Source organism: Pezoporus occidentalis, unplaced genomic scaffold (genome assembly GCF_034315485.1).
Source record: "Pezoporus occidentalis ecotype Australia unplaced genomic scaffold, CSIRO_AGI_Poc_V1 ctg57, whole genome shotgun sequence".
NCBI lineage: Eukaryota > Metazoa > Chordata > Aves > Psittaciformes > Psittacidae > Pezoporus > Pezoporus occidentalis.
Genome location: NW_026915910.1, coordinates 1293757 through 1317667, shown reverse-complemented (window position 1 = coordinate 1317667; position 23911 = coordinate 1293757). Strand labels below are relative to the sequence as shown.

Below are 23911 nucleotides of genomic sequence, written 5' to 3'. Positions count from 1 at the left end.
AGTGTTGCATTACTAGAAGTTGCTGAAAATCCATTTGGGAGAGTTCTGCAATGGATAAAATATTTTAATTTTCATACTGACTGTGTATTTTGAGAAGAGTGAAAATGGTGAGAACTTAGAATGGGACATGGGTCAAAAGGCTGATGTAAGTAGTTGTTTGATCATAGAATCACAAAATTACTGTGGTTGGAAGGAACCTCTGGAGATAATCTAGTCTAACTCCCTGCTCTGAGCTGGTTGCACATGGCTGTCTCCAGTTGTGTTTTGAATATCTCCAGGAAAGGAGGCTCCGTGACATGCCTGGGAAACCTCCATTAGTGCTTGGCCACTCTCACAAGAATATTTTTTTTCCTTAATTTTGAATTGAATGTCTTGTGTTTTGGTCTGGCCCATTACCTCTTATTACTGGGTACTGATAAGAAGGTATGTATGCGTGTGGAAAAGGAAGCTACCAGCATTGTGCAGTTTGGTGTGTCTGGTAAATTAATCATTGTAATTGGTTTAGATACACGTTAGCACATAAAACATTAGCATCTCTTTATTAGGATGCTGTATAATAAAGCTTGTTCTGCTGCTCTGTTTTGCCAGTAGATGGGGTATGTTGCATATTATTTTGCTGTCTTGCAGTTGCTTTCTTTAATGTTACACATAAATAAACTGTATGGGGAAGATCTGGTTTTACATTCTTATCTTTTTTTTTGCAGTATTTAACAATAATATATTGTAGTGATAGACTGCAGATTTTATGTCTTCTTCATGGAGAAGATGTCTTTTATGCTGTATATGAACATGATAGCTGTGAAAATGGCATTTGGAGGAAATAAAAAAAATAAAATATTTTCTGTTATGTGAAGTATTATATAAAAGTCATAAAAGTCATTTTATGAAATACGAAGTAAACACACTGATAAATTTTCCCAATAACTGAAGTGATTAGTGGTCTCTGTAGAACTATAGGGAGATAAAGCAAGGATATAAAAAACTGCTGCAGAAAATCTAGTTTCTCAATAATATTTTGTGCACCTCTGTTTTTTTGGTGGTGGTGGGTTTTTTGCCTTTTTTTTTTTTTTTTTTTTCTGAATGGCTGTCTTTGCTCCCGTGAAGTTGTTGCTGCTTTATAATGGAAAGGAGACTGTGTTTTGGCAGGAATGTTTAGAAAAATTAGAAATAAAGGTCTTTTGTTTATATTCTTTCACAAAAGCTGTTTTACTTTCAGTCTTTGATTTTCATCTGTTTTGTCTCTGACCTCTGTGCTGCCGTGGTGTCAGTGTTTGCTGTACCTTAGGCATTGATATGACTGCAGTAATGCCTTATCAGAGGACATGTCAGACCAGATGCTATATCGTTTTTATTATTTTAACTCTTTTCAGCCTTTTGCACTAGTTCTGAATTTGGATACTGGCATACAGTATCCAGCCTGACAACAGTCATCCAGATGCTAACACTAAAATCCTAGCAGCTGCTGCTGTTTTGTCACAAATCTTATGAGTTCTACTGTTTTCTTCTCCTGCTCTCCAGATTTGACTTGGATTAATTCTCACTTGAGATAGAGACAAGTACTGTAATTTGACAAACACCATTAAAAATGATTTTCTGGAATTTGAGGACATCTTTACTCAGAGCTGAGACAACTGTCCCTTTTTGTTACTTTATCATTCTGTTCTGGGTAGTGTAGGAGTTGGCATTCTGGATGACAGTAGTTTGATGTCCTGCATCTGATGCTGGCTTCAACCAGATGCTTTAAAAGGAAGTTTTAACATTTGAGAAATAAAAATTTTTCTTTTTTCATGCCTGATTTTGAAGGAAATGCAAACTTTGCTGGTGTTGAGTTGGTTAACAAATCTTTTAATATCCATAGGCTTTGTAATTCTTCTAATTTAAAATGCTAATTAGTGAATTTGAAGGAGTTCTAATGTATGCTGAATGACTGATCATTTTTGGGATCCAGGCTTTTGGAGTTGGTGATATGTAGTGGCAAAGAAATTTTCTTACATTGTTATTAAATACCTGACTCTTGAAGTAATCAAATGTTATTTTATTTTATTTTAATTTAATTTTATTTTAATTTTATTTCCTTCTCTGACAGAGGGCAAAATAGGATCCTAAGATTTACCTGATCAGTGACTTTTTCATTTTATACTCTTGTTATTCATCTTCTTTCTAGCTCAGTGATGCAAGATTGCTCAGCCTTGCTTAAGAAGGCAGTTTTCCTAAAAGCTTTATCATCACCTTTCTTACAAACATGGTTGAAAATGAGAATTTTTAGATTTGTTTTTAATGAGTTCTTCTGAAATAAATTTTTTACTCTTAAGTGTTACACTATCTTATATATCTTACTCCTTACTCTCTTTTGAAAACTGTGGCAATGTTGGCTTTAAATAGTTTAAAGACTTGGTGTAAAGTTTCTGCCTTCAGAAGTAGTTGATTTTCATGTGATTATTACCCATTCCTTAACTTCAATTTTCTCTTTAATTTTTTTATTTTGCCTCTTTGACAGAGAAACCAAGCAGCAGCCATGAGCTTTTCACGTATGTGGTATAAATGAATGCTGTAAATGCTACAGAATGTAATTTTGAGTGGGAGACTCTACTTTTTGTTCATGGCTGGCTGTGTCATTCTACAGTCCTTAAGAGCCAACTGAATGTGCCAAAAGTGTATATAGCTGTAATGGCTGCTTTGTGCATACCTGCTCAGCAGTGGGAAAATAAGCAAATCTAGAGGTGGAAAGTAAAAAAATTATCTCCACCAGTGATATTAATCTGATTGTTGCTTTTGACTTCATTTTTCTCCTCAGTTTTCCTGTGTGACTGTTTTAGAATGGGTTGAGTTGGAAGAGACCTTAAAGATCTTCTAATTCCAACCCCCCTGCCATAGGCAGGGACTCCTTTCACTAGACCAAGTTGCTCCAAGGTCCACCCAGTGTGGCCTTGAACGCTGCCAAGGATGGGGCAACCACAGCTTCTCTTGTCCATGTTTTTCTCAGGTTGGGAGCCTCAGAGTTGAGCACAGTACTGCAGGTGGGATCTCATGAGAGTGGAGTAGAGAAGGAGAAGCATCTCCCTCAACCTGCTGGTCACACTTCCTTTTATGCAGCCCAGGATACAGTTGGCTTTCTGGGCTGCAAGCACACATTGCTGGGTCATGTTGCGCTTCTCATCAACAGACACCCCCAAGTCCTTCTCCTCAGGCCTGCTCTCAAAATAGTCTCCTCCCACCCTGTATTTCTGCTTGGGACTGTCCTCACCCAGGTGCAGAACCTTGCACTTGGCCTTGTTGAACTTCATGAGGTTTTCACTGGCCCATCTCTCAGCCTGTCCAGGTCCCTCTGGGTGGCATCTCCCAGAGGTCCCTCCAGTGTGTCAACCGTACCGCACAGCTTGATGTCATCAGCAAACTTGCTGAGGGTGCACTCGATCCCACTGTTCATGTCACCAACAGTGATGTTAAACAACACTGGGCCCAATGCTGACCTCTGAGGAATGCCACATGCAAAGGAAATCCTTTGATCTGACAGGAGGTGAGAGCTGAAAGATTTGATTCCTGCCGGTTTTGTAAAAATTGGTAGTTGTCTAAATCTACACATCTACTGGAGGAAAAGGCTATAGATTGAAAATGGCTGTTAACCTGTTCTGGCTGGATTTGTTAGCTGATCAGGTAAAACATTGTATGGCCAGGCATAGCATGAACACTTCAGCTGCAGTATATCTTGTGTCAGCTTTAGCTGGGGTGGGGTGGAACAGGAGATACTGGGAGAGTTTTGTGGGAAATACTGGGAAGAGCTGAGAGCATTCTAAGGTGTAATAGGTGGAAGTTGAGTAAGAGGAGAATGTGCTGGGGATACTGCAGCCAAGATATTTCTATTTTTTTATTTTTTTAAATATGCTTTATATCTGTCTTATGTAACTTGACTGCTTCTTCTTGAGGTAGCGTGCCTAGGTGATTTTTTAGATCTATTTGTCAGGTCTGTGCCTTTAGTGCCTTCCATCTGGGTAAAGAAAAAATGAAGTATTTTATGGGTTAGTTCCACAGTCACTTCAAGCTGGTCAAACTGCAGGTTACTGCGAAAGGTGCTGTCTTGACTTTACACTGGTTGCATCTTCCCATCGTCTCCCCTGTGCCAGCACCATCATTCATGAGTTGGCAAGCTCACCTGAAGATTTTGAAAACTAACCCAGAAAAAATTGTGTTATGTTTCAAATGGATTTAGTTCCCTTATCTGTTTTACTGCAAGAACAGCACTGCCGGCACAAATGAGGTAGTGGAAATGCTATAGCTGGCTTTGGAGGGAGAAATGGCTTTGTCTGTTAGTAGAAGCTGGCACCTCATTTTGCTTTTTAAGCCATTGTGGAACTCTCCTCTGTTCTTTCTTGCTGCTTATCTCTGACTGCAGTTTGGGACTTTGACTAAAAACTCCAGAGACTTTCAAGTGGACTATTCAGTGTCCCTTGGTAAGGAAAGTGGAGCTACTGGAAGCAGCTAAATTACTGTGGCAGATATACTGATATCCTGGATGCTGCATAAGAGAGCCTAAATTGCTGGTATTAAGTGCTTTCTCAAGGCTTTGAGTTACTTTACACACAAGACATCAGAAAGAAGTTTAGGGTTTTGATGATGGAAGAAAAACTTGAAACACGTGCGTTGCTTCAAGTGGTTCTTGATGATACTGCAGACACACAATCTAGATCCATGGTGATCTTGCTTGCCATGAGAATCTCCTTTGGATTTTAATCCCCAGGAATTCTTTATGAAATAAAGGTAACAATAGAGAATCTACTGTTTGATGGATGTCAGTTTTGTCATTTAATGACAGAGGATTCACATTCTCTGGTGGACTTTTAAGCAGTGCAGAGGCATAGAAGGGTCTTTTCTACAGCATGAAATGAACTTGTTAGCCTCCACTAATACTGTACTGCACTTAATATACTGTATTAGTCAAACTACAAAAATTTCAAAAGAAACATATCTGCTTTGACTGCTGCATCTTCTCATTAGAATTCACCCACATTAATGCAAGCAGACTTGCTTGTTAACGATTGACAGTCTTCGAATCTTCTAATTATATCTACTTCCTTTTCCAACTGTTAACTTTATTTCTATGTAGTCTGCAGTTATGTCATTGTATGGCTAGATTTGGGGCATAGCAACAGTGTATACCTCAACTCTGAAGCTTCTGTACCACTCACTCATGTTTTTGAGATGTTTTCCTGAGACAGTACTAAACAGAAAGGTCACAGTTACAAGGTTGAAGTGCCCCCCTAAAAAAAGGATGCTTGTTTGATGTGAAGAGGTTATCCTTACTTGGTGTGTCTGGCTTGAGACTCTCCAAGCAGAACCTGTTGGTGGGCAAGAATTGAGAATTTCTGAAAGTCTGCTGCAGGTTTCATTTTACTCAAGTTGTTCTAGAAGACTAGTCCTTCTGCAATTAAGTATAGAATTTAGTTTTTATAACCATGGGGGGCCAGTTCTGGGGAAAAGGTTGTCTGCCTTGAGTTCAGGGCCTTTCAGCTGACTCTTACAAAGTTTCTCAAGATAGGAATGGAAGAATTGAGAAACCTCACTTACCACTTAAGGAGATGTAGAGTAAATTTGTATTCAGTGATTAATTACATTGTATTATGTTGAACTTCTAGAAAATGTTGTCTTCATAGGCTGTGCAGCTTAGGAAAAGAAAAAAGTGAGGAAGGTTTGCTTTTGATACGAACTTCATGCGAACCCAGGTGAAAAGTTATGTGTGACTGCTGGTCAAACAGGTATTTATTGTCTTTAAAGATTCTGAATACTGATTAACAAAAAAGCAAACTAGGAAAGCTAGAACTGCACTGAGGATCCCCTTGGCAAATCTGTAGCGGTTATGTGAAGATTATAGAGAGTTCAGCAATTCAGAAAGCAAGTGACTGTATTCATGTGTGAATAATTGGTATTATAATAATTTGAGTTATAGAAACTCAGTTCTGTAAAGCAGGATTCCTCTGACAATAGTATTTTTACTGCCTCTGGCACAAATACTGCCAAAAGACTGAGTATCAATGGGTAGATTTCAGACAAGTAGTTTCAAAAAGAATAATTGAAAAGGTGTTAAGGTGCTCACTTGCAATTGTATATACTCTGTTAATTTTTTTAACAAAGTTAGCTCAAAGTTTTTCTTCTATAAAAAGCTATCCCATTCTGTTAGTTACTGAAAACTTCAATATGTCATAAATCATACTGACTATAAAACAAAAAGTGTGGGATTCTGCTCTTGATAGTTTACAGTCTTACATCAACATTAAGATAGAGAAGAGGGGACTCCAGGTCAAGCTTATTTTTTAGCAGCAGTCCATTACCCTGTTAGTTCCTGCCCGTTAGGTCTTTAGTTTTGCATCAGTTTTTACCTTGTGGTAGCTCCTTCTTCCTTTTTGAGTCCTATTTTTGAACTGTCTTGCAGAACTCAGAGATAAATTTTACAAGTAGTAATAGGACAAGGGGGAATGGCTTTAAACTGAAAGAGGGTAGATTTAGATTAGGTATGAGGAAGAAATTGTTTACAGTGGGGCTGGTGAGATGCTGGTGCAGGTTGCCCAGAGAAGCTGTGGCTGCCCCATCCCTGGCAGTGTTCAAGGCCAGGTTGAGCAGAGCTTTGAGCAACCTGGTCTAGTGGAAGGTGTCCCTGCTTATGGCAGGGGGTTGGAACTGGGTGATCTTGAAGGTCCTTTCCAACCCAAGCTGTTCTGTGATTCTAGGTGACATCTTACCAAGTCTGTGTTATTCTCACAGTAGTACCTTTTTCTTTCCGTCAAATACAAAGAAAATCAGTCTAGGTGATGAAATCTGTTGTCAACATCTACATTTGGTCACATGGTTGCCTTCTACATTAACCATTCCTCCTACTTGTGCCACTCCCTTAGCTTTACTGAGGGAAGTGGGCAGGACAGAAAGACAGACTGGTGGTGGAGTTTGGTTTTGAATGTTGTATTCCTTGGTCAGTTTTTCACTTTTCCTTGAGGCTTGGCTGTCTGTATGAAAGGAAAATCCATGTAACATTGTTATGTGTGCTAAGGATGTGAACCCAAAATTTCTTCTCCCAGCAGACTTCTTTTTGCACAGAGAAGTGCAGCCTAGATGAGAACAAAAAGGCATCATTTGAATGGGGCACTTTAAATGTGAGAACTAGAATTCTACTTTTGATATTATCAGGAGGGTAAACACTGGTGCATGGGCTCAAATATATGTTATTAGGTGAGAGACTGGGAGTCTCACTGAGTTCATGGACATGATGCAGGTAGTTCTGTGTTAAATAAATTTAAAAGAGATTTAGGTGGGTTTATGAAAGCCTGAAGAGAGAAAGCTTCAGTGCTTGGGATGGAAAGGCTTGAAAGCAGGAAGGCTTTTACTCAAATGAGTTTATCATCAATAAATCATGTATACTGACGCTAGCTGTTAGAGGCCTCTGTCAAATCTACAGAACAGCCGGAGAAAAGGGATTTTTCTCCTCAAATTTTACAGCTCTCCATAAGGTCTGTTTGTAACAATGAATACACATTCCAAGTGAGACTGTGTTTTTATTGCAGTGGGATTGTATCTTTAGATAGCTTTAAAGCTAAAAGGTTAAGATTTATTCCTAGTGTAGTGGTTAAACAACCTGCTTGCACACACCACTCATGGGGAGCAAATTCTGAAGTACAGCTGTGCTTCTCTTATCTTCTGTGAATTAATTCTCAACGCTTGTACCTGCATAGTGCTTGTATCTTCAAAGCAAGATCTTTGTAACTCAGTGTGAGTCTGGCAGACATAGATCTGGGACTTTATACCCCATAAATCAAAGCAACTTACAAATACCAAGAACAGTATGGAGGTGCTCAACATAAGGGTTCATTTTCAAATGGAAGAAGATTTGTTAATCTCTGGTTACTGTTGGCTGGATTTTCAATTATATTTGCTTGGTCACAACTTGAGCAATTTTGCAAATATATGAACAGTCTGTATCATTATTTGAATTTGAATGTAGAAGTTTCAGTTTTTCCATGTCTCTTCTGGAGTCTTTTGAGCTTTGTTTCGTTAGTGCTCTTGAAAAGGAGCAGTAGTATCATGTTTGAATGGTCTTCCTTCTGTATTTGCTGGTCGCATTGCAAATGTGCACCAAATTCTTTTAGATTGGTGGTTTAGCAAATAGATTAGTAAAAAAAATCCTTTCTAAAAAAAAGACAACTTATTATGTGGTTTTTTCAACGGCACAGGAAGTTCAAATGAGAAATAGAAGAAATGGAAAAGTAAGGATACAGAGGTGATGAAGAAAGGATCACGTGTCCATGTTGCTTCACATTGAGTTTCATGATATGGAGGGAATGCATTGGTTATGAGCCTATTTAAGGACCTAGGCTTTCCCTTCTGCTTACAGACTCATTGCAGAAATGCAAATGTTTGTGAGGTCTCTCTGTAGAAGGGGTTGCCAAGTGGTGTGGGTCTAAACCAAAGTTCCTCAGTTTTTAAAACTACATTTTGTCAATTTGAGTAAAGAAGTGGGAATGGAAGGAAGGTTGAGGAGATCTAGCCAACTTAGAGTGAAGATGTCTTTGACTTGACAGTGGACATAAATTGAAAGGAGAGGTGCTGATCTGATATAGGGCAGAAAGCCTTTTCACTGGTATGAGTATGTGAGTATGCATTGATACAGAGTGCCCATGAAGGTCATTTCATCTGCATCTGTGGAGCTTTTCAATACAGGGCTGGATAAAGCCTTGAGCAACCTCTCTGCCCTTGTAGCTGACTCTGTTTTGGGTAGTAGGTTGGACTGGAGACTTCCTGATGTCTGTTCTGAATTATTCCACGAATGCCTGGATTTCACTTCCATTTGTTTCATTGTATAATGATTTCCAATCACTGAGGTTCTAAAAGAGGAAAATGAGGAAAAACTGACATTAGAGTTTGCATTAACCAAATGAGAGTGAGAGAGTTCTACATCATTGGTTAGCTTTTTGCTTTTATTAATTTACCTACAAATGGATATATCTAAAATATATATTTCCTTCAAATGTGAACACATTTGATTGCCTCAAAAGCCACAGCATATTCTGTTATCCTAGTATGTTTGTTGAGGGGTACCTGTGCATCTAAAGGTTTCTTTTTTTCATTACAATTCAGTTCGAATAAGGAGAAAATCAAGACGGCGCTCACAGTGGGGCAAAGGCATTATTAAGAAGAGGAAAGTCAATAATTTAAAGAAGGATGAAGATGATGCTAAGTTTGCTGATGATGAAAATCATGGAGAGGATAGTAAATTGCTGGAAAATGGAGAGCTAGAGATCAGCGCTGACTGCATTGAGGAGAATGGGGAAGAAATAGGAGATCTCTCTATAACAAATGATGAATCTTCTTGTGATATTATGGATATTGATGCAGAGCAGAGGCTTAACAATGGGACATCAGGAAAGGAAAACAATTTTGCATCCACAGAAGAAGAGAGCTCAAATGAATCTCTTTTAATAACTGACAGTGTTACCCTGAGTGCTGAAAAGGAATTAAGGAAGGACTCTACATTGAAAGGGGACTGTGTGAATGGGGAGACATCTGTACAGAGATCAGAAGGTGTACCTCTTCCCGCATGTCACAACGGTAGAATGGATTCAGTTGATACTGTTTCACCCTGTGACAACAATGATGGGTCTATTAACAAACAAAAATCTTTGTCTGAAGATCAGCCAAAGGAGCAAACAGAAGTTTCCAGTGAAAATCAAGGACCTGATCTAGTGAAAGCTGAATTACCACATTGCAGCAATAATGACAGAACACTACAGAGCACAGACACTGAAACTAAGGATGCTGAAACAGATAAAGAAGGTATAGCTTGTTTTCAATGCTTCTGTTCTTATCTTAGTGTCCAAGTTAATATGTATATATTTTTAATTGTAGTATTTTATGTTATTATTGTATGATAACATTTTATGAACTGCTTTCTGTTTATTTGAAACTTTTGGTGTGCTTACAACATTTAATTCCACATCGTAAGTCCACACTTTACTTGCTATAATGTTATCTTTCACAAGTAGGTATATCTCCATACTTAGACTGTTCTGTTTGTTTTTGTAGTCTTTATGGGAAATATTGTAAATAATGAGATACTATTTAAACAATAATTAAAGATTTAAAAGCTATTACCAATGCACATAAATATATATGTTTTGGCCTATGTTTGTTCTATATTTTTATCTATATATGTTTTGACTTGTTTTATTAGATTTATAATAAAAGTATCTTTGACATTTGTTGAAAAAACACAGGAATACAGAATGTGTTCCTTTAAAAACTATTGCTCATAGCAAAAGTTAAAGCAGTTTAACTCATGGCAAAAGCCAGATAAACTGTTATTTATCTATTGGAGAAGGTACCTGGTTTTGGAGTTACAGTCAACACAGTAACAGTGCAGCAAAAAGATAAGAAAAGGAGAAGGGAAATCCTGGTGGTGCATAAAAGAAGGGGCTACATCCTTTGAAGACCAGAGACATCATTTCCTCAGGGAAGAGAAATAAAAGCCTTATGCATGACTGCCTTTTTAATTAGCTTTTCAGAATTGTCTGAAACGATGAAATCTTTACTTCAAAAGTTAGTGCTGAGGTTTACAAAGTAAATGAGCTTTAATGAGAGATCTGAACTATGAGAATATCACTACATACATGTTGGCTGTGTTTGTATTTGTACATACACATTTTCTCGAAGTGTAAGGAGAATAGTAGAGGAAAGTTCCTAAGAATAGCAGGAGTATGATGTACAGTAAAAGCCTTTATATTTCTGAATTTAGTAGTTGAATTTTATTTACATTACAGATGGTTATAATAACAGGGAGGTCCTAAAAATAGTTTTAAATAGTTGAGGAGAAAAACAATGGATGAGTGTAGGGAGAGAATCAGGAGATAAAAAAATACTTTGTTTTCCACAACAGGATGGGACAACAGCTTTAATGCAGAGGTGGAAGAAGTTTGTCACGAAAGCATGAAGTTTCAGGAGCAGAGCTGATGTTAGAATTAGTGTGGTGATGAAGACATAGGATGCTTTGGAGAGAAAAACAAGGATTTGATTTACTTAAGCTAATGCTCAAAATCTTTCTGCTTAGTATCTGAACTTCCCTTAAAAGCTGTGTAATTTGATGTTGCTAAGTAGAAATAATACAATGGGAAAACTCTTTCAGTGACATTCACTTTTCTGTTGGGACCAGTTTCATGTGTGTTTTCTGAACTGTGGTTTTGTGCAACTGTAAACATTCAGAATTCTGCAAAGCTGATGAATAATGCGCACTGTCACAATTACTCTTGCTTGGTTAAAAAAAACCTCAACAAACCAAACAGGCAAAATCAAACCACAGTGAAGAAACAAGTTGTTCATTTTGAGAGACTGACAGTGCTGATTAATTGTTTTTCAAATCACAGGTGTATACAAAAGCAAGAAAACACGAAAAGTTGCTCTGGAACAGTCAAAGCCCACAAGTTTGGAGCAGGTCCCTGAGGAACCATTGGATCCCTTACCCTCTGTAGTTGTTGACCATGTCAGACTAAAGGTAATGGAACCAAAAAATCAATTGAACTGTTAACAGACTCCATGCAAAATGCTTTCTCTCTCTCTTCTGAAGCAACATTCCCTTTATTTTTGGCTGCAAATGAGTATTATGACAGCAGTAACTTCTGAAAATGGTATGTTGGTCAGTGGGTTGGTTTTTTGTTTTGTTTTGGTTTTTTTTTGGATGAAAAGTTAATAAAACTACTGAATCCTTACTGTCCCATCATTCCTGCCATTGCAAATCCAGTAATAGCCCAGCAGTCCACTGTTTTAATTGCCATTTTTGCAGGTACTCATATGTTAATTGGACATGCCAGTTACTGAGGAACTGCTGGATACCTAGTAATTAGGGGTTAACATCATCTTTTCCCTTCCCATGTATGTATACTTAGTGGAAAGAACTGTTAGTGGATTGGAAAGCAAATTGGAATTTGTGCTGATGTTTTGGCATCAGACTGAACCCCTGCTGGTTAATTTTCTTTCAGTTTTGTCTCTTTTTAAGCAAAGCTACAACAAAATTTGCTGTCTTCTGTTGTAGAAACTAGATTGACCTACTGTGAAATTTAGATCCCATTTGTAGTGGAGTACAGATGATAATCTCTTTGGAAACAATTATACAGGAAACACAAAAGTGTTATGAAAGGGACAGTTCTTAAATTTTACTCTGGTACTATGTAAAATATACGCTTTCACCTTCTGTTTGTGAGCACTTCTCCGTGTGTCATGCCCCTCTCCCGCCCCCCTTCTTTTATTGTACTGTTTTTCAACATTTGTGGAATTCCAAATGTCTTTCCATCTGGTACTACTTACAATTTAATGCCAATGCAAGTTCTCACAAATGTCTCCTTTAGCTATCAAAGCAGATTTTATAGTTTGCTGTGTCATACTTATTGACCAAGATGAAATAGGATAAATTATCGTTCAAATAGAACAAGCATTGCCCGAGATACACTGATTATAAAATGGAAGACAAGAAAAAGAAGTGTGGGTATAAGCAGAGAAGTCGAAAGAGACATTAAGTCCTTTTGCATTTGCATGGAAGCAGTGGCCTTACTGGTATCCAGGTGTGGTCCATTTTATTTTTATGTATCCCACCAAGACAGGGCTTCAGAAGGAGATTTAATTTCTGATTTGTCCTTAAAAAGAATGAAGTGATTATAAAACCCCTTGTAACGTCACCTTTTGTTGTTCCAACAGAAACTTCTTGATTTGGTGGTTAAGAAAAGTGACAACCTGACTGTTGACCAGCTTGAGAGATTGTATTCACTCCTCAGTCAGTGCATCTACAGACACCGTAGAGACTATGACAAATCACAACTTATAGAGGTGATGTTGTACCATTTCTTTTATTCTTTATCTGAATTTTGTGAGGCTGTTTTTTTAAGAACTAAGTTCATCTCTCAGTTTACTGTTGTACTAGCAGGCAGAAGCCTTAAATAAACTTTGAGGAAAGTATCTAAAACTGAAATAAACTTTAGTGTAGAAATTACTTAAAAAACAGAGGCTGTTTCTAGTAATACTTTTCTCAGAAAAGGATTAAGAATTTAACCTATAAGAAGGAAAAAGAGGAGAGAATACAGCATCATGGAGAAGCACATGTTAGCAGAGTAAAAGTGGAGTAGAAGCAGTTACCACATTTGTGATATGAATAGCAGTGGATGTAAAGTGAGTACTTACAGGCACACTGAGCCAGCGTTGCTGCAGTTGCTTTTACTTGCAGTTGTGTAACTAGGACCCCAAAAATGACATACGTCTTCTTCATTCAGTTAGCTGACTGTAACTTTCATACAAGATCTTAAAAGTTTGCAAAATTTCTCTAACTTGGTAAGTCCAGCACAGTGTAATTTAAGCCAGTTGTAGGCTTTGCTGTCATCCTTTTCCTCTAGGATGCCCAGGCCTCCTGTCTGCATCACCAGTAAGTTGATCATTTCACCACTGGCATAGGCTGATCATAACTCTGGACGTGCATTCCTTCCAACATCATTGTTCTAGCTGTAGAGAGGTTTGGATCAGCTTGCTGATTCAACTAATAACCAACCCTGTTGAGAAAAGGACAACAATTGCTAGTTTCCAGTTGGATTACTGAACACTAAATATTTTTCTCCATGAATATTTTACAGCAAAACCTGGAAAAGCTTTAGCATGGGATATCACAGAATTACTCAAAATGCTTTTCAAGCCATTTTCGTGCTATTCCTCTCACCATCTTGCCACCTAAAAATATGTTGAAAGTCTGTGCCAAATGTTAGGTAGATTAAAAAGACATTTATCCAGCAGGAATATGCAGAGACTGATCTCTACTTTGATTTTCCAAACTGTGCAGATACGTGTGTACAGCAGAGTCACCAATAGCATAAGTGTGCAGGAAGACTTGGATTCATGCAGTGCGCTATTGCAGTGCTTGCTTAATACATATTGAGTATGCTAATTATATAAATGACCCTAATACACTTCGATTTTCTCATGGACTGTCATAGTGGCGTGCTTTTCTGCATTAGTACTTCTTTAATTAGTTTCCTCTTTTAGCATATTTTGCTAGCAGACAGCAGCTAATAAACAGAAATTTCTATTTTCCTATTAATTATTTTTTCAGATATTTTAAAAAATAGTCAAGTAAATATGATTATGCAATGTAACTTTATTTCCTTCTCTGTATATTTATGTATAATTGGTGCCCTGTGTCTCTTGCAGGAGATGGAAAGAACAGTTCATGTGTTTGAAACATTCCTGTGAACTCAACAAGATGGGTGGGTTTATCCTCTCAAACTGCTCATGGGAGAGCAGTCCTCTGAGCCATTCAGTTTCCATTTGCACCAAGTACGTGCAGAGCCTTGGTCTTAAGTGCTCTCTCTTTTTCTTTTTGTTGAATTTGGTGCTATTGTCTCAGGTACCTGAAACCAACCAGCCTACAAGAACCAAACGGAACTTCATATAATTGTATCTGATATAAATAAAGAATACAATGCCACAGCTTGGAGATTTTTGGTGCTACAGAAACTGTTTTCATTTCTGCTCTTGTTCATGCATTATCTTTGGGGAAACTTCAGGCAAAGTGGAGACCAACACATAACAAGAGGAGTGGAAAGAGCAGATCTAAGTTGAATATTTTTAAACAGGCAACCTTTCTTATTTTCTTTTTTTTTCCAGTTTTTCTCTTCTCTGGGGAATGGACAAAAATATCTGTTCTAAAGAAGGCAATGATGTATTGTGGTAGGAATCTTGAGTAACTGGATGTACAGTAATTTGAAGATGAGGCTCTCTAGAACTGCCTTTAATGTGCCTTTTAGTCAGTTGAGAAAGATAAGGCTGATCAATTAGTTTGGATTATAGCAAGTGGCAATGTTAGAAAGCTGTCTTCAGAATGAAGATCTCCAAAAGGATGATTTGTGTTCTCTTCATTCAATGGCAACCAGTATTATGGTTCTATAATACCTGTCTTGCTCTACAGAACTAAACTAAGACACACTGAAAAAGCCACATACTTTACCAAAACAGTGAAATTCCTTTTTTCCTTGGTATGTATTTGTTTTAGAAACAAGTTACACAGTGAAATCTTTCTCTGTTGCTAAAAATTAAGCATTTTCCCACCATCCCCCTGTTTTCCATTTTGAGTTCTTTTAAGAAAAACAAGTGTAATACTGGTAGGTTTATTTTTGAAGTTCTGTGTTTGTAATATAGCTTGGACTGAAGTGCAGGTAAGAAGACACTGTAGTTGGTCAACGTCCTGGAGCCCAAGCTCACGTGAAAATAAAGCTTAAACTAGGCTTCACAACTTGGTCCATAAAAAGCATTGTTAATGTTGGAGGTTTGGAGGACAGCCTTTTGAATCGATCTTTGGACCAAAGTTCTCTGAATTGTCTGGGTCTGAATTGTGTCATTCAAAACCCTTCTCTTCTAGCAACTGGAGAGAACAGTCTAGGCAGTTTCAAGAAAAACATATTTTATCACAAGCTCAGTATTAAAACATTACCTGGGCTGATTTATTTCAAACCTGTGTGGAAAGTGTTTTAGAGAAGTTGGCTGGTGTTGCCATTGTTAACCATTCATTGTGACTGTCCCTTACTTAGCTGCGGAATTTCTTTCTGGAAATATGCAACACAGTGTGATTAGTTTGTAATTAGACAAAACAGACTACTGCAGAGATACTGAGCTACCTCAGCTTTTTGTATTTTAGTTACCAACAGTGTTTATGGAGGACTCCCATTTGCAAGCTGAAGCTAAGGTATTTGTCTCCACCTCTACGGCTAATATTAGTATAGCACTGCAGAGAAACAAAACATGGGCCTTGGGCTACTGCAGTAGTCCAGAGTGCTTTGTCCATTCTGGTTAAACATAGTTCTTAGATCTTTTTCTCTCCAGAATGCCATTGTTTGTCTTTCTAGCTAATGGCAGAGAAAGGTTTTAAGCATTCATGTACATCTAGTTACACCTTCTAAATGCAACCCATGCAGAAACACTGTATTTTTTAGGTGGGAAAGTGCGATTAAAAACAACAAAAACAAGCAGAAAACACATTTTAAATGAGATTCTTTGATCTCAGATTTGATTATGGGATTTTTTTCCACGTTTCATTTAGTATTTATTAGCATCATACCTGTTTGAAATATTTTTGTGTCTGGTACATTAACAGCATTTTGTATTTTGATGGGAATTGTTACAAACTTTAAGATTTGATTAAATGAAAATGTAGCAGATTTTTTGTAGCAAGTTTCTGATAAAAGGGGTTTTTGCAAGTCTCAGGTTCTTGCTGCAGAATTTTTTAAAAGTATTTATTCCAGTTTCACTTACTCAGAGAAGTTTTTGTTCAAGTAACAGCAGCACTTGTGGAAGATAAAACCGCACACGTTTTTAAGATGATAAATTTATATGAATTTAAAAAGAAATTTTTTGTCACCAGTGGGTGTGAAAAGCAAGTTTAAGGCTAGTGCCTGACATTACAATGGTTCTAAAAGGTCAGGTTTCTAAAGGAAAATTTTTACTGTCAGTTGTTGATTGGGAAAAAATTGTAAAGAGGCAACTTTACTAATGGAAGAGCTGCCATGTTGTTTTAGAGAAAAGTAGCTGATATCAGATGTTCTAGTGGACAGCTTACCTAAAATGATATGCTCGCCTTCTTAGCCCAAATAACCACAATTCAGTTCTTGTTTTCCTTTACAGATGTCTGGTGGTTATAGAGTTAAAACAGCTGTTAATCTATCCATGTGGTCTAAACTTGTTTACTCTTTGTATGTTTTTAATTTTTGTTGCCACATAGCACTGGCAAGAGTTTGTACAAATTGACCTCTCTTCCTTGTTTCTTGTTGTGAAAATTGCAAATAAACTCCTGTGTGAGTCCTTGTACTGGGGTCAGTGAAATGTGGCCAGCCAGAAGGAAGGAGGCTTCTCTGGAGGGCTGACTGGGCTGTCTTGGAGATAATAGAGTTGCTCTTGGGTGAAGTTGATGGCTATGGAGTTAATTGTATTTGCAAGCTTGAATCTCACCTGTGATTAATTTGTTTTGTTTTGTGTCCTCTGTATTGTTACTTGATTTTCTCATATGCCAATGTATTTATAGGATTACTGTTTTTTGTAATATCTTGTCTTCCTTTTTTTTGGTTTGTTGGTTTTATTTTTCCATTACTTTGATGGGTCAGCTCTGGTTTTACCTTTACCTGAAGGCATGTCCTGCAGCTGATAGTCATTTATTTTGTTTTTATTTTATTTTGTAATCACAGCATAAGCTTGAATTTGGGCTTGTACTTGCATCTGTTGTAACTTGTACATTGGGTTATTTAGACATTGGGGACTCCTGTTTGGTTTCATTAACGTGTGTCTACTTCGTGGATTAAGTAGACTTCCTTCATCAGCTATGGTATATTTTGGATTCTATAGTTTATTCAGAACTGTGTTTAAATTGATGTTTTGCATTTTGACTTCATTTTATGTTAGTTTGAAGTAAGTTATTTAATTTTTTTGAACTTCTGGAAATTTTGAACATTTTACTGTAATTTGTAATATAACTGCTGTGAAATACTTGAATAAAGATGACAAGAAAACACAGCTTCAGAAATGTTTAAAAGAAAACCTGCCTCCTAGCTAGTATCAGTCTTTCTCTTACCAGGCCTTCATGATTTCAAGGTCCAGATGTGCCCCACGTTGGGCACCAAAAAGAACTGTTGTGGTTTAAACCCAACCAGCTAGCTCATTCACTCACTCCCCCCTTTCCTCCCTCTTTTTTTCCTCCCCCTTCCCTGCTTCTGGAGGGATGGGGAGGAGAATCAAAAGAATGTAACTCCCGTGGATGAAGATAAGAACAGTCCAGTAACTAAGGTATAACACAAATCACTGCTGCTACCACCAATGATAATAATGATAAGAGAAATAACAAGGGAAGAGAATACGATACCACCGCTGAAAATGAGTCCAACCCAGAAGACCCCATGTCCTTCCAGGTAACTCCCAGTTACCCCCCCCCAGGAGTGACATGCTGTGGTATGGAATACCTCTTTGGCTAGCCTGGGTCAGGCGTCCTGTCTCTGCTTCCTCCTGGCTTCCCCTCCTCCCTGGCAGAGCATGAGCCTCACAAAGTCCTTGGTCAGGGTAAACATCACTTAGCAACAACCGAAAACATCGGTATCACCAGCACTGTTCCAGGCTGAAAGTGAAAACACAGCGCTGCACCAGCTACCAAGAAAGAGAAAAATTGACTGCTACTGCTGAACCTAGGACACACCCAGGACTGCTTATAGTACATCAGCATCCAACTAATAGTAGAGTTTCCCATTAAAGGTGTTTTAAGGAAACATTCTCTTTCCTTGCTGTTTATCAGAGTGGTTCTACTTTCTGACAGGTTTTGATTTTCTTTTTTTTAAAGATGAGCTCCTAATATTTCTAGAAATTCCTTTAGTTCTCCTCCCTCCCCCAAATAGGAGGGTGCATAGGAGAGTAAGAAGTTGCTAGAGATTATGGAAGTGAAGAATCAACTCACATCTTACTCATTAGCAATTTATCCAGAGCTAACTGCATGTGATTTATATATAATGTGGAACAGAGTACGAGAAGCTGTACTAAAGATCTGTTACAGCCTGTCTTGAGGTATAGAACATAAAACAGGCCTGCTCATTTTCCTCTTTTTCTTTCTGTGTACTGTCGGGCTCCTGGACAAAAGGCTATTTGAGGAAGAGAGTGGTAGTAACTTAATTCATGACTCTGATTCCACTTTTATATGCAGAATTGAAAGCACAATTAGGTATTAAATACACTATTATGTAAATTACTATATAAATATAAAAGCAAAGTTGATCCATGACAGCTGGGACTAATTTGTATCAGTATGGTTAGATATGGTGTTTGTATCCGAATGGCCTTGCAGATACCAGCACCATGGTTTGACACTGTCCAAGGAGTCTGCACTATGTGAATGAGGAACATAGTGTATGTTCCAGGTCTGATTTCTGACAGTGACTGTAAAAATAATCAGTCATAAGGGACAAAACTGTGCTTTATTTGTGTAAAGTACTCAGTGAACTTTGAGTGGTGCTTCAAAAGCAGAAATTAATGAGGAATAGTTGGGTGCCATTGCGTGTTCCTAATAAAGCCTTAGTATAAGCTTGTGTTACACTCATATTTGTCAAGTGTTCAGTGATTAACACTGCTTCCTTCTGCTGTTGGTTTCTGCTTTGAATATAGCTCTGAAATGCTATTTCCCATATTTCCTTAAACTTGCAGTGCTGCAGATCCTGTGTTTCCTCCTTTAAGCTCCTCAGATAATTTATTTAAATAAATTAAAAATGAGATCCCATTGTTGTGTAACTTGGGTAGGATTTGGACTTGTAATATATGGGATTTTAAGCTAGCACTGCATGTGAATAAATTCTGCAAGCTAAATCAGTGAACTTAGGAACTGATTAATGAAGCCAAACACTTCATTTTTTTTTTCTCTCCCTTTTATGCATCACTTGTGGTCATGTAACTATTATGTAAAAATGAGTGATTATAAATTTTAACATAATTAATTCAGCCTCATCCCATTTCTAGGTATGTAGTTTTTTTTACAGTGTGAACATTTGCACAGGGAGTCTCTTTCAGCTGAGCCGACTGCCAGAAAATGGCTGTGACTACTACTTAATTAGATTTATTTCAGGAATGCGTCTGACTTACACTATGTTGAGCCTTACTTTAATAGTAGGGAAAATCCTTTTTCCTTCAAAAATATTGCAAGCTAAAATTTAAAATGGTTTTACCACTTCTAGTGGAATGTTAGTGTAAACCCAGGCCACTAAGGTTTACTGATATGTGGATGCTGATCTGGAATAAAGCTGCTTTTAGGTGCATAAGGTAGTCTGGAGTTAAGCTGTGTTAGAAGGCTCCTCACATTCAACTGCAAGAGTGGGGCAGGTTGAGAGCAGAGGAAGTTGTTCAGCCTCTGTATTTGGGTTATCAGCGCTGGGACATCAGTTGGGATTTGTTGATGTACTGCAGAAGTCAAGTTGGTTCTGCTGTGGTGGACTTCTCACCATATCTTGTTCTACTTGTGTCTTTCAGCAGTCAGGAATTTGGCAGAGTACATGTGAGAAATGTGCAGCTCCCTGAGATTGGATGGCTGCTGGAATGCTCGCATTGCTTGTTGTCCTGAGATGAATGACATCGTGATGAAAACCCATCAATGTAAAGTTTGAATTGTTCTGTGAAGCAGAGATGTTTGACTGTTTCTAAATGGAAATAGGAGTCTGTAGAAGTAACCTATTAGCCTTGGGACTTTAGATTGGGAGGAAGGAATGACTTCTTGGGGAAGTTTCAAAATGGCTTCCTCTGAAGTTATTTATTCAGCAAAGGTAGTATAGATGAGACCAAAATATAGAAGATGAACTAATCCTAGAAAATACGTTAAATTTGGACTACATTAATTTGCTGAGAAATTGAGTCTGCTGTAGAAGGAAAAGAAATTAATGTTTTAGCTAAGGCACTATTTGTCATCTCCAGAATCCCAGGTCTAGTTCTGTTGTAAACATTGAATTCTCTCGCAGACTTCAATACACCTTATAGAATCCCCTCTGTCTGTGGGAGCTACCTGGAAGAACAGTGATCCCTGAGTTTGGAGACGTAGAAGGAGAAATTGTTGTTCTGTTTTAGGTTCCTAATGAATGTAATTCTGAAATGAGTTTTGTAGCTATGCCCGCTGCATTCTCTGTGACATTACAGGAGGTTTAGTGACATAAAGGAAATGTAATGTGAATCATCACATGTATGTGGCTGTTAACATCAGGCCAGGTTGGACAGGGCTTTGAGCAACCTGGTCTAGTGGAAGGTTTCCCTGCCCACAGCAGGAGGGTTGGAACTGGGTGAGCTTTAAGGTCCCTTCCAACCCAAACCATTCTGTGAGTCTATGAAATGACTGTTTTGCGTAGACATTTGAAGTATTGGAAATACAGGCATGTAAGACTACATTTTCATGAAGCATGGAGATGTAACTGGTTTAAAATTAACATCTAGCCCTTCTAATGGGGTCAGAGTGCTTAGGAGTCTAGCTCTAAAATGTAAAGCATGGCCAGAAGGCAGAAAGGTTGTTTTTTAATAAAAAGCTTCATTTTCACAAGATGCAGAGCACAGGCACAGAAGCACAAGCTGAACATAAATTTTACAGTGCTAATCTTTTCAATACATGAGAATAAATTTTGGAAATGGAAATGAGCTGACACCTAATGATGATTTAAATGTGTAGCAATTTGTCACAAAAATTCGGGTTTTATTCACTGAGAATAATGTCAGCAGAAACCACTGGCTTGCTGAATCTGATGGTGTGGCATGTATGACTTAGATGACCCTGCACATGTGAGATTAGCTTCTGTATGGCTCAACAGTCTTTTCAATAAAGGCATCTTGACTTGATCTGCAGAGTTTGTACATCTGCCTTCCTCTCTGAGCTTTTCCTCTCTGAGCTTTTCCTCAAGTGGTTAAGCTCATGAGTAGAAACACATACCTTATTCCTCATTTGTTTTGGTCTGGCTTCTACTCCAGGCACCGCTTCTTGTCTTCTATGTTCAAGACTCTTCATACATAGATTTTTTTTTTCCTTCCCACAAAGTTACTAATGGACTGTGATAAAGTAGCCTCTCAGTCATCTTTTCCTGAGCAGAATGAACTTTTTATGGCTTTCACTGCATTTTTTCCTCCAGCCTTTAAGTCAGTTTTGTGGCTCCTTTCTGCAGTAGGTCAATTTTTCAACATCTTCTAAAACATTTGTTCACAGAGGAAATTGATGGGACATTTCAGCATTGGTCCCGCCAGTGCCATATACAGAGCTAAAAATCACTGATTCCTACTCACTCTTCCCATTTTTACACATTCAAAGATCAATTTAGTCCTTTTATGCCAAGAAATTGGGCTGGGAGAGCTTGTTGCTTGACTCTTCTCAGACTTACAGCTTTTCATGGTGCTATTCTCCATCCTGAATGTTGGCCTTCTGCATTCCCAGCTCTCTGAGGTCCCACTTAGCCTTATGGAAGAAGTTTTGTTTAGTCGTCCAAGCCAGCACGATACATATGACTTATGTGGTCCTCCTTGTGTTTTGCTCTGCTACTCTGTGTTTCCACCAGTCTGTAACTAGTGAGTAATGTCAACATTTTCCTTCAGGAACTTTGGAAGAAGAGGATTTCTCCATTAGAAGTATCCTGATAATACCAAATTGAGAATTACTCAGATTAGATAGTCCTCAATTAATCTTCCTATTCGTAGCGTTTAATATTTGCTGTCTGAATACTGTAGAGTGAGAAAGTTGAAGTATTTTGTCACATGCTGTTGAAAATCTATTACTTTATCAATCAAACGTGTAATCCTGTCAGAGAATGAGATCAGCTTTGTGTGATACAGATGATTTTCTAGCAAATCATTGTATTTATTCTTATCTCTTTGATTCATGATCAGTTTAGTTAGATATCATCTTTCCATTTTCATTTGGGATTGATGTCAGGTGAATGCCCTGTAATTACCCAGTCATTTCACTTGCCCTTTTGATAACTGTCACATTATCAGCATTCTCTCGGAAATACCCCCGTGTTATTAAAAATGAGTGTCAGGAAGGCAGAGACTTCTGGGCTTTCTGGAGGTGTTGATGTTAGGTTACCTCCTGAATTTCAAACCCTTATTCACTAGGGAAAGTCTACTATCATCTCCAGGTACTATGTCCTCTGGCTGTCTTAATCCCCATAGGGAATGTATACTTCTTGCCGAATAGGAAATAGAAACGTGAGCCATTCCCAAGCACTCCCTGCTGCATTCCCACTCTTCATTTCCCCTGGAAACTGTTTGTGGAATTTATATGTTCCAGTACATGAACAGGCAGCTTGCAGAAAAGCTGAGCATAATGAAGCAGGTAAAATTGAACTTGATATCAACAAGTAATGGAGCACTGCATTCACTGGACATGAAAGTAAAGGACTTACTAAAAGATACTTGCTTTTAATGGAAATGGAGTGGCTACAGAAATTCCAGCGGGCTTGGAAGTTTATGCTTGCTTTGCAAGATTTAATTATTTTTACCTGAATGGAGGGACAGTGCTTCTGGTAGAGCATAATGCTCATTATACTCTTAACGCGTTTGGTGCGTCACCTTCGCTGTTCAGCTCACTGATCCTTATTCTGATGCTGTCCACCAGCACAAGGACATTGCATTACAAATTAGGGACTGCTTTAAGTTCCTGGTATGTGGGCAGAAACTGGTTCCTTTCTGCCTCTAGGAGTGATTATTGTAATCAATGCATTTTTCTTTAATGAGGTGGGAAGCTGAAGCTCATGTAGGAAAGTCACTGGTGACCTCTGTTAGGTGCCTGCTCTTTAGCCACAAAAACGTGAGAAATGGTCACCGATAGTCACGATGCTGGAGGAAGTGTGTGCATTGCCTGTGGTGCTAGGCATGACTTGTAGCAATCTTCAGCTCAGCCCCAGCTGTCATCACAATTCCTACTTCTGTATTAATTTGCTTACAAGCCACATGCTGATGTTGCCTGTCAAGCTATTAAAAACCCCTGGGTTAACAGTGCTGTTCTCTGGACAGGTCGTGAAAGGCTTGGATACTGGTGCCAGAATGAATCTTAGGAGATGAGCTCCAAAAGAAAATAGAATGCTGGTCAAAATAACAGATTATGAAATTAAACCCAGCAGGCAGCCCTTCAAACCTTCATTGTCTACACCACCACTAATAAATAACTGAGAGTCGCATTGGGCTTGATGACAGCACTGGAGCTTCCTTCCCCCAGGTAGTAATAGAGCCAAAACATGTAATTGTGTGCAAAGCTCTTACCAGATGAAGCAGAATTTGTTCAGATAAAGTGGAATTTGTTACTTTTAAAGAAATCTGCTAGCTAAACAGGAATTATGAACAGCAGTGTGTTACCAAAAGGAAAACCACCAGT

At 38.2% G+C, this 23911-nt stretch overlaps 1 protein-coding gene across 4 annotated transcripts in view; it reads left to right on the top strand.

The window, feature by feature from the left end:
• Positions 1 to 17562, top strand: part of ATAD2B (ATPase family AAA domain containing 2B) — a 77252-nt gene extending 59690 nt beyond the window's left edge. For 3 of the 4 annotated variants that reach the window (XM_062638403.1, XM_062638402.1, XM_062638405.1), the window contains 4 exons: positions 9118 to 9813; positions 11397 to 11524; positions 12721 to 12849; positions 14215 to 17562. In XM_062638403.1, coding sequence (XP_062494387.1) covers positions 9118 to 9813; positions 11397 to 11524; positions 12721 to 12849; positions 14215 to 14256 — 995 coding nt within the window. In that variant the 3' untranslated portion in view covers positions 14257 to 17562. The remainder of the gene's footprint in view (positions 1 to 9117; positions 9814 to 11396; positions 11525 to 12720; positions 12850 to 14214) is intronic. The other variant, XM_062638404.1, reaches the window with a different exon arrangement.
• Positions 17563 to 23911: the final 6349 nt, after the last annotated feature.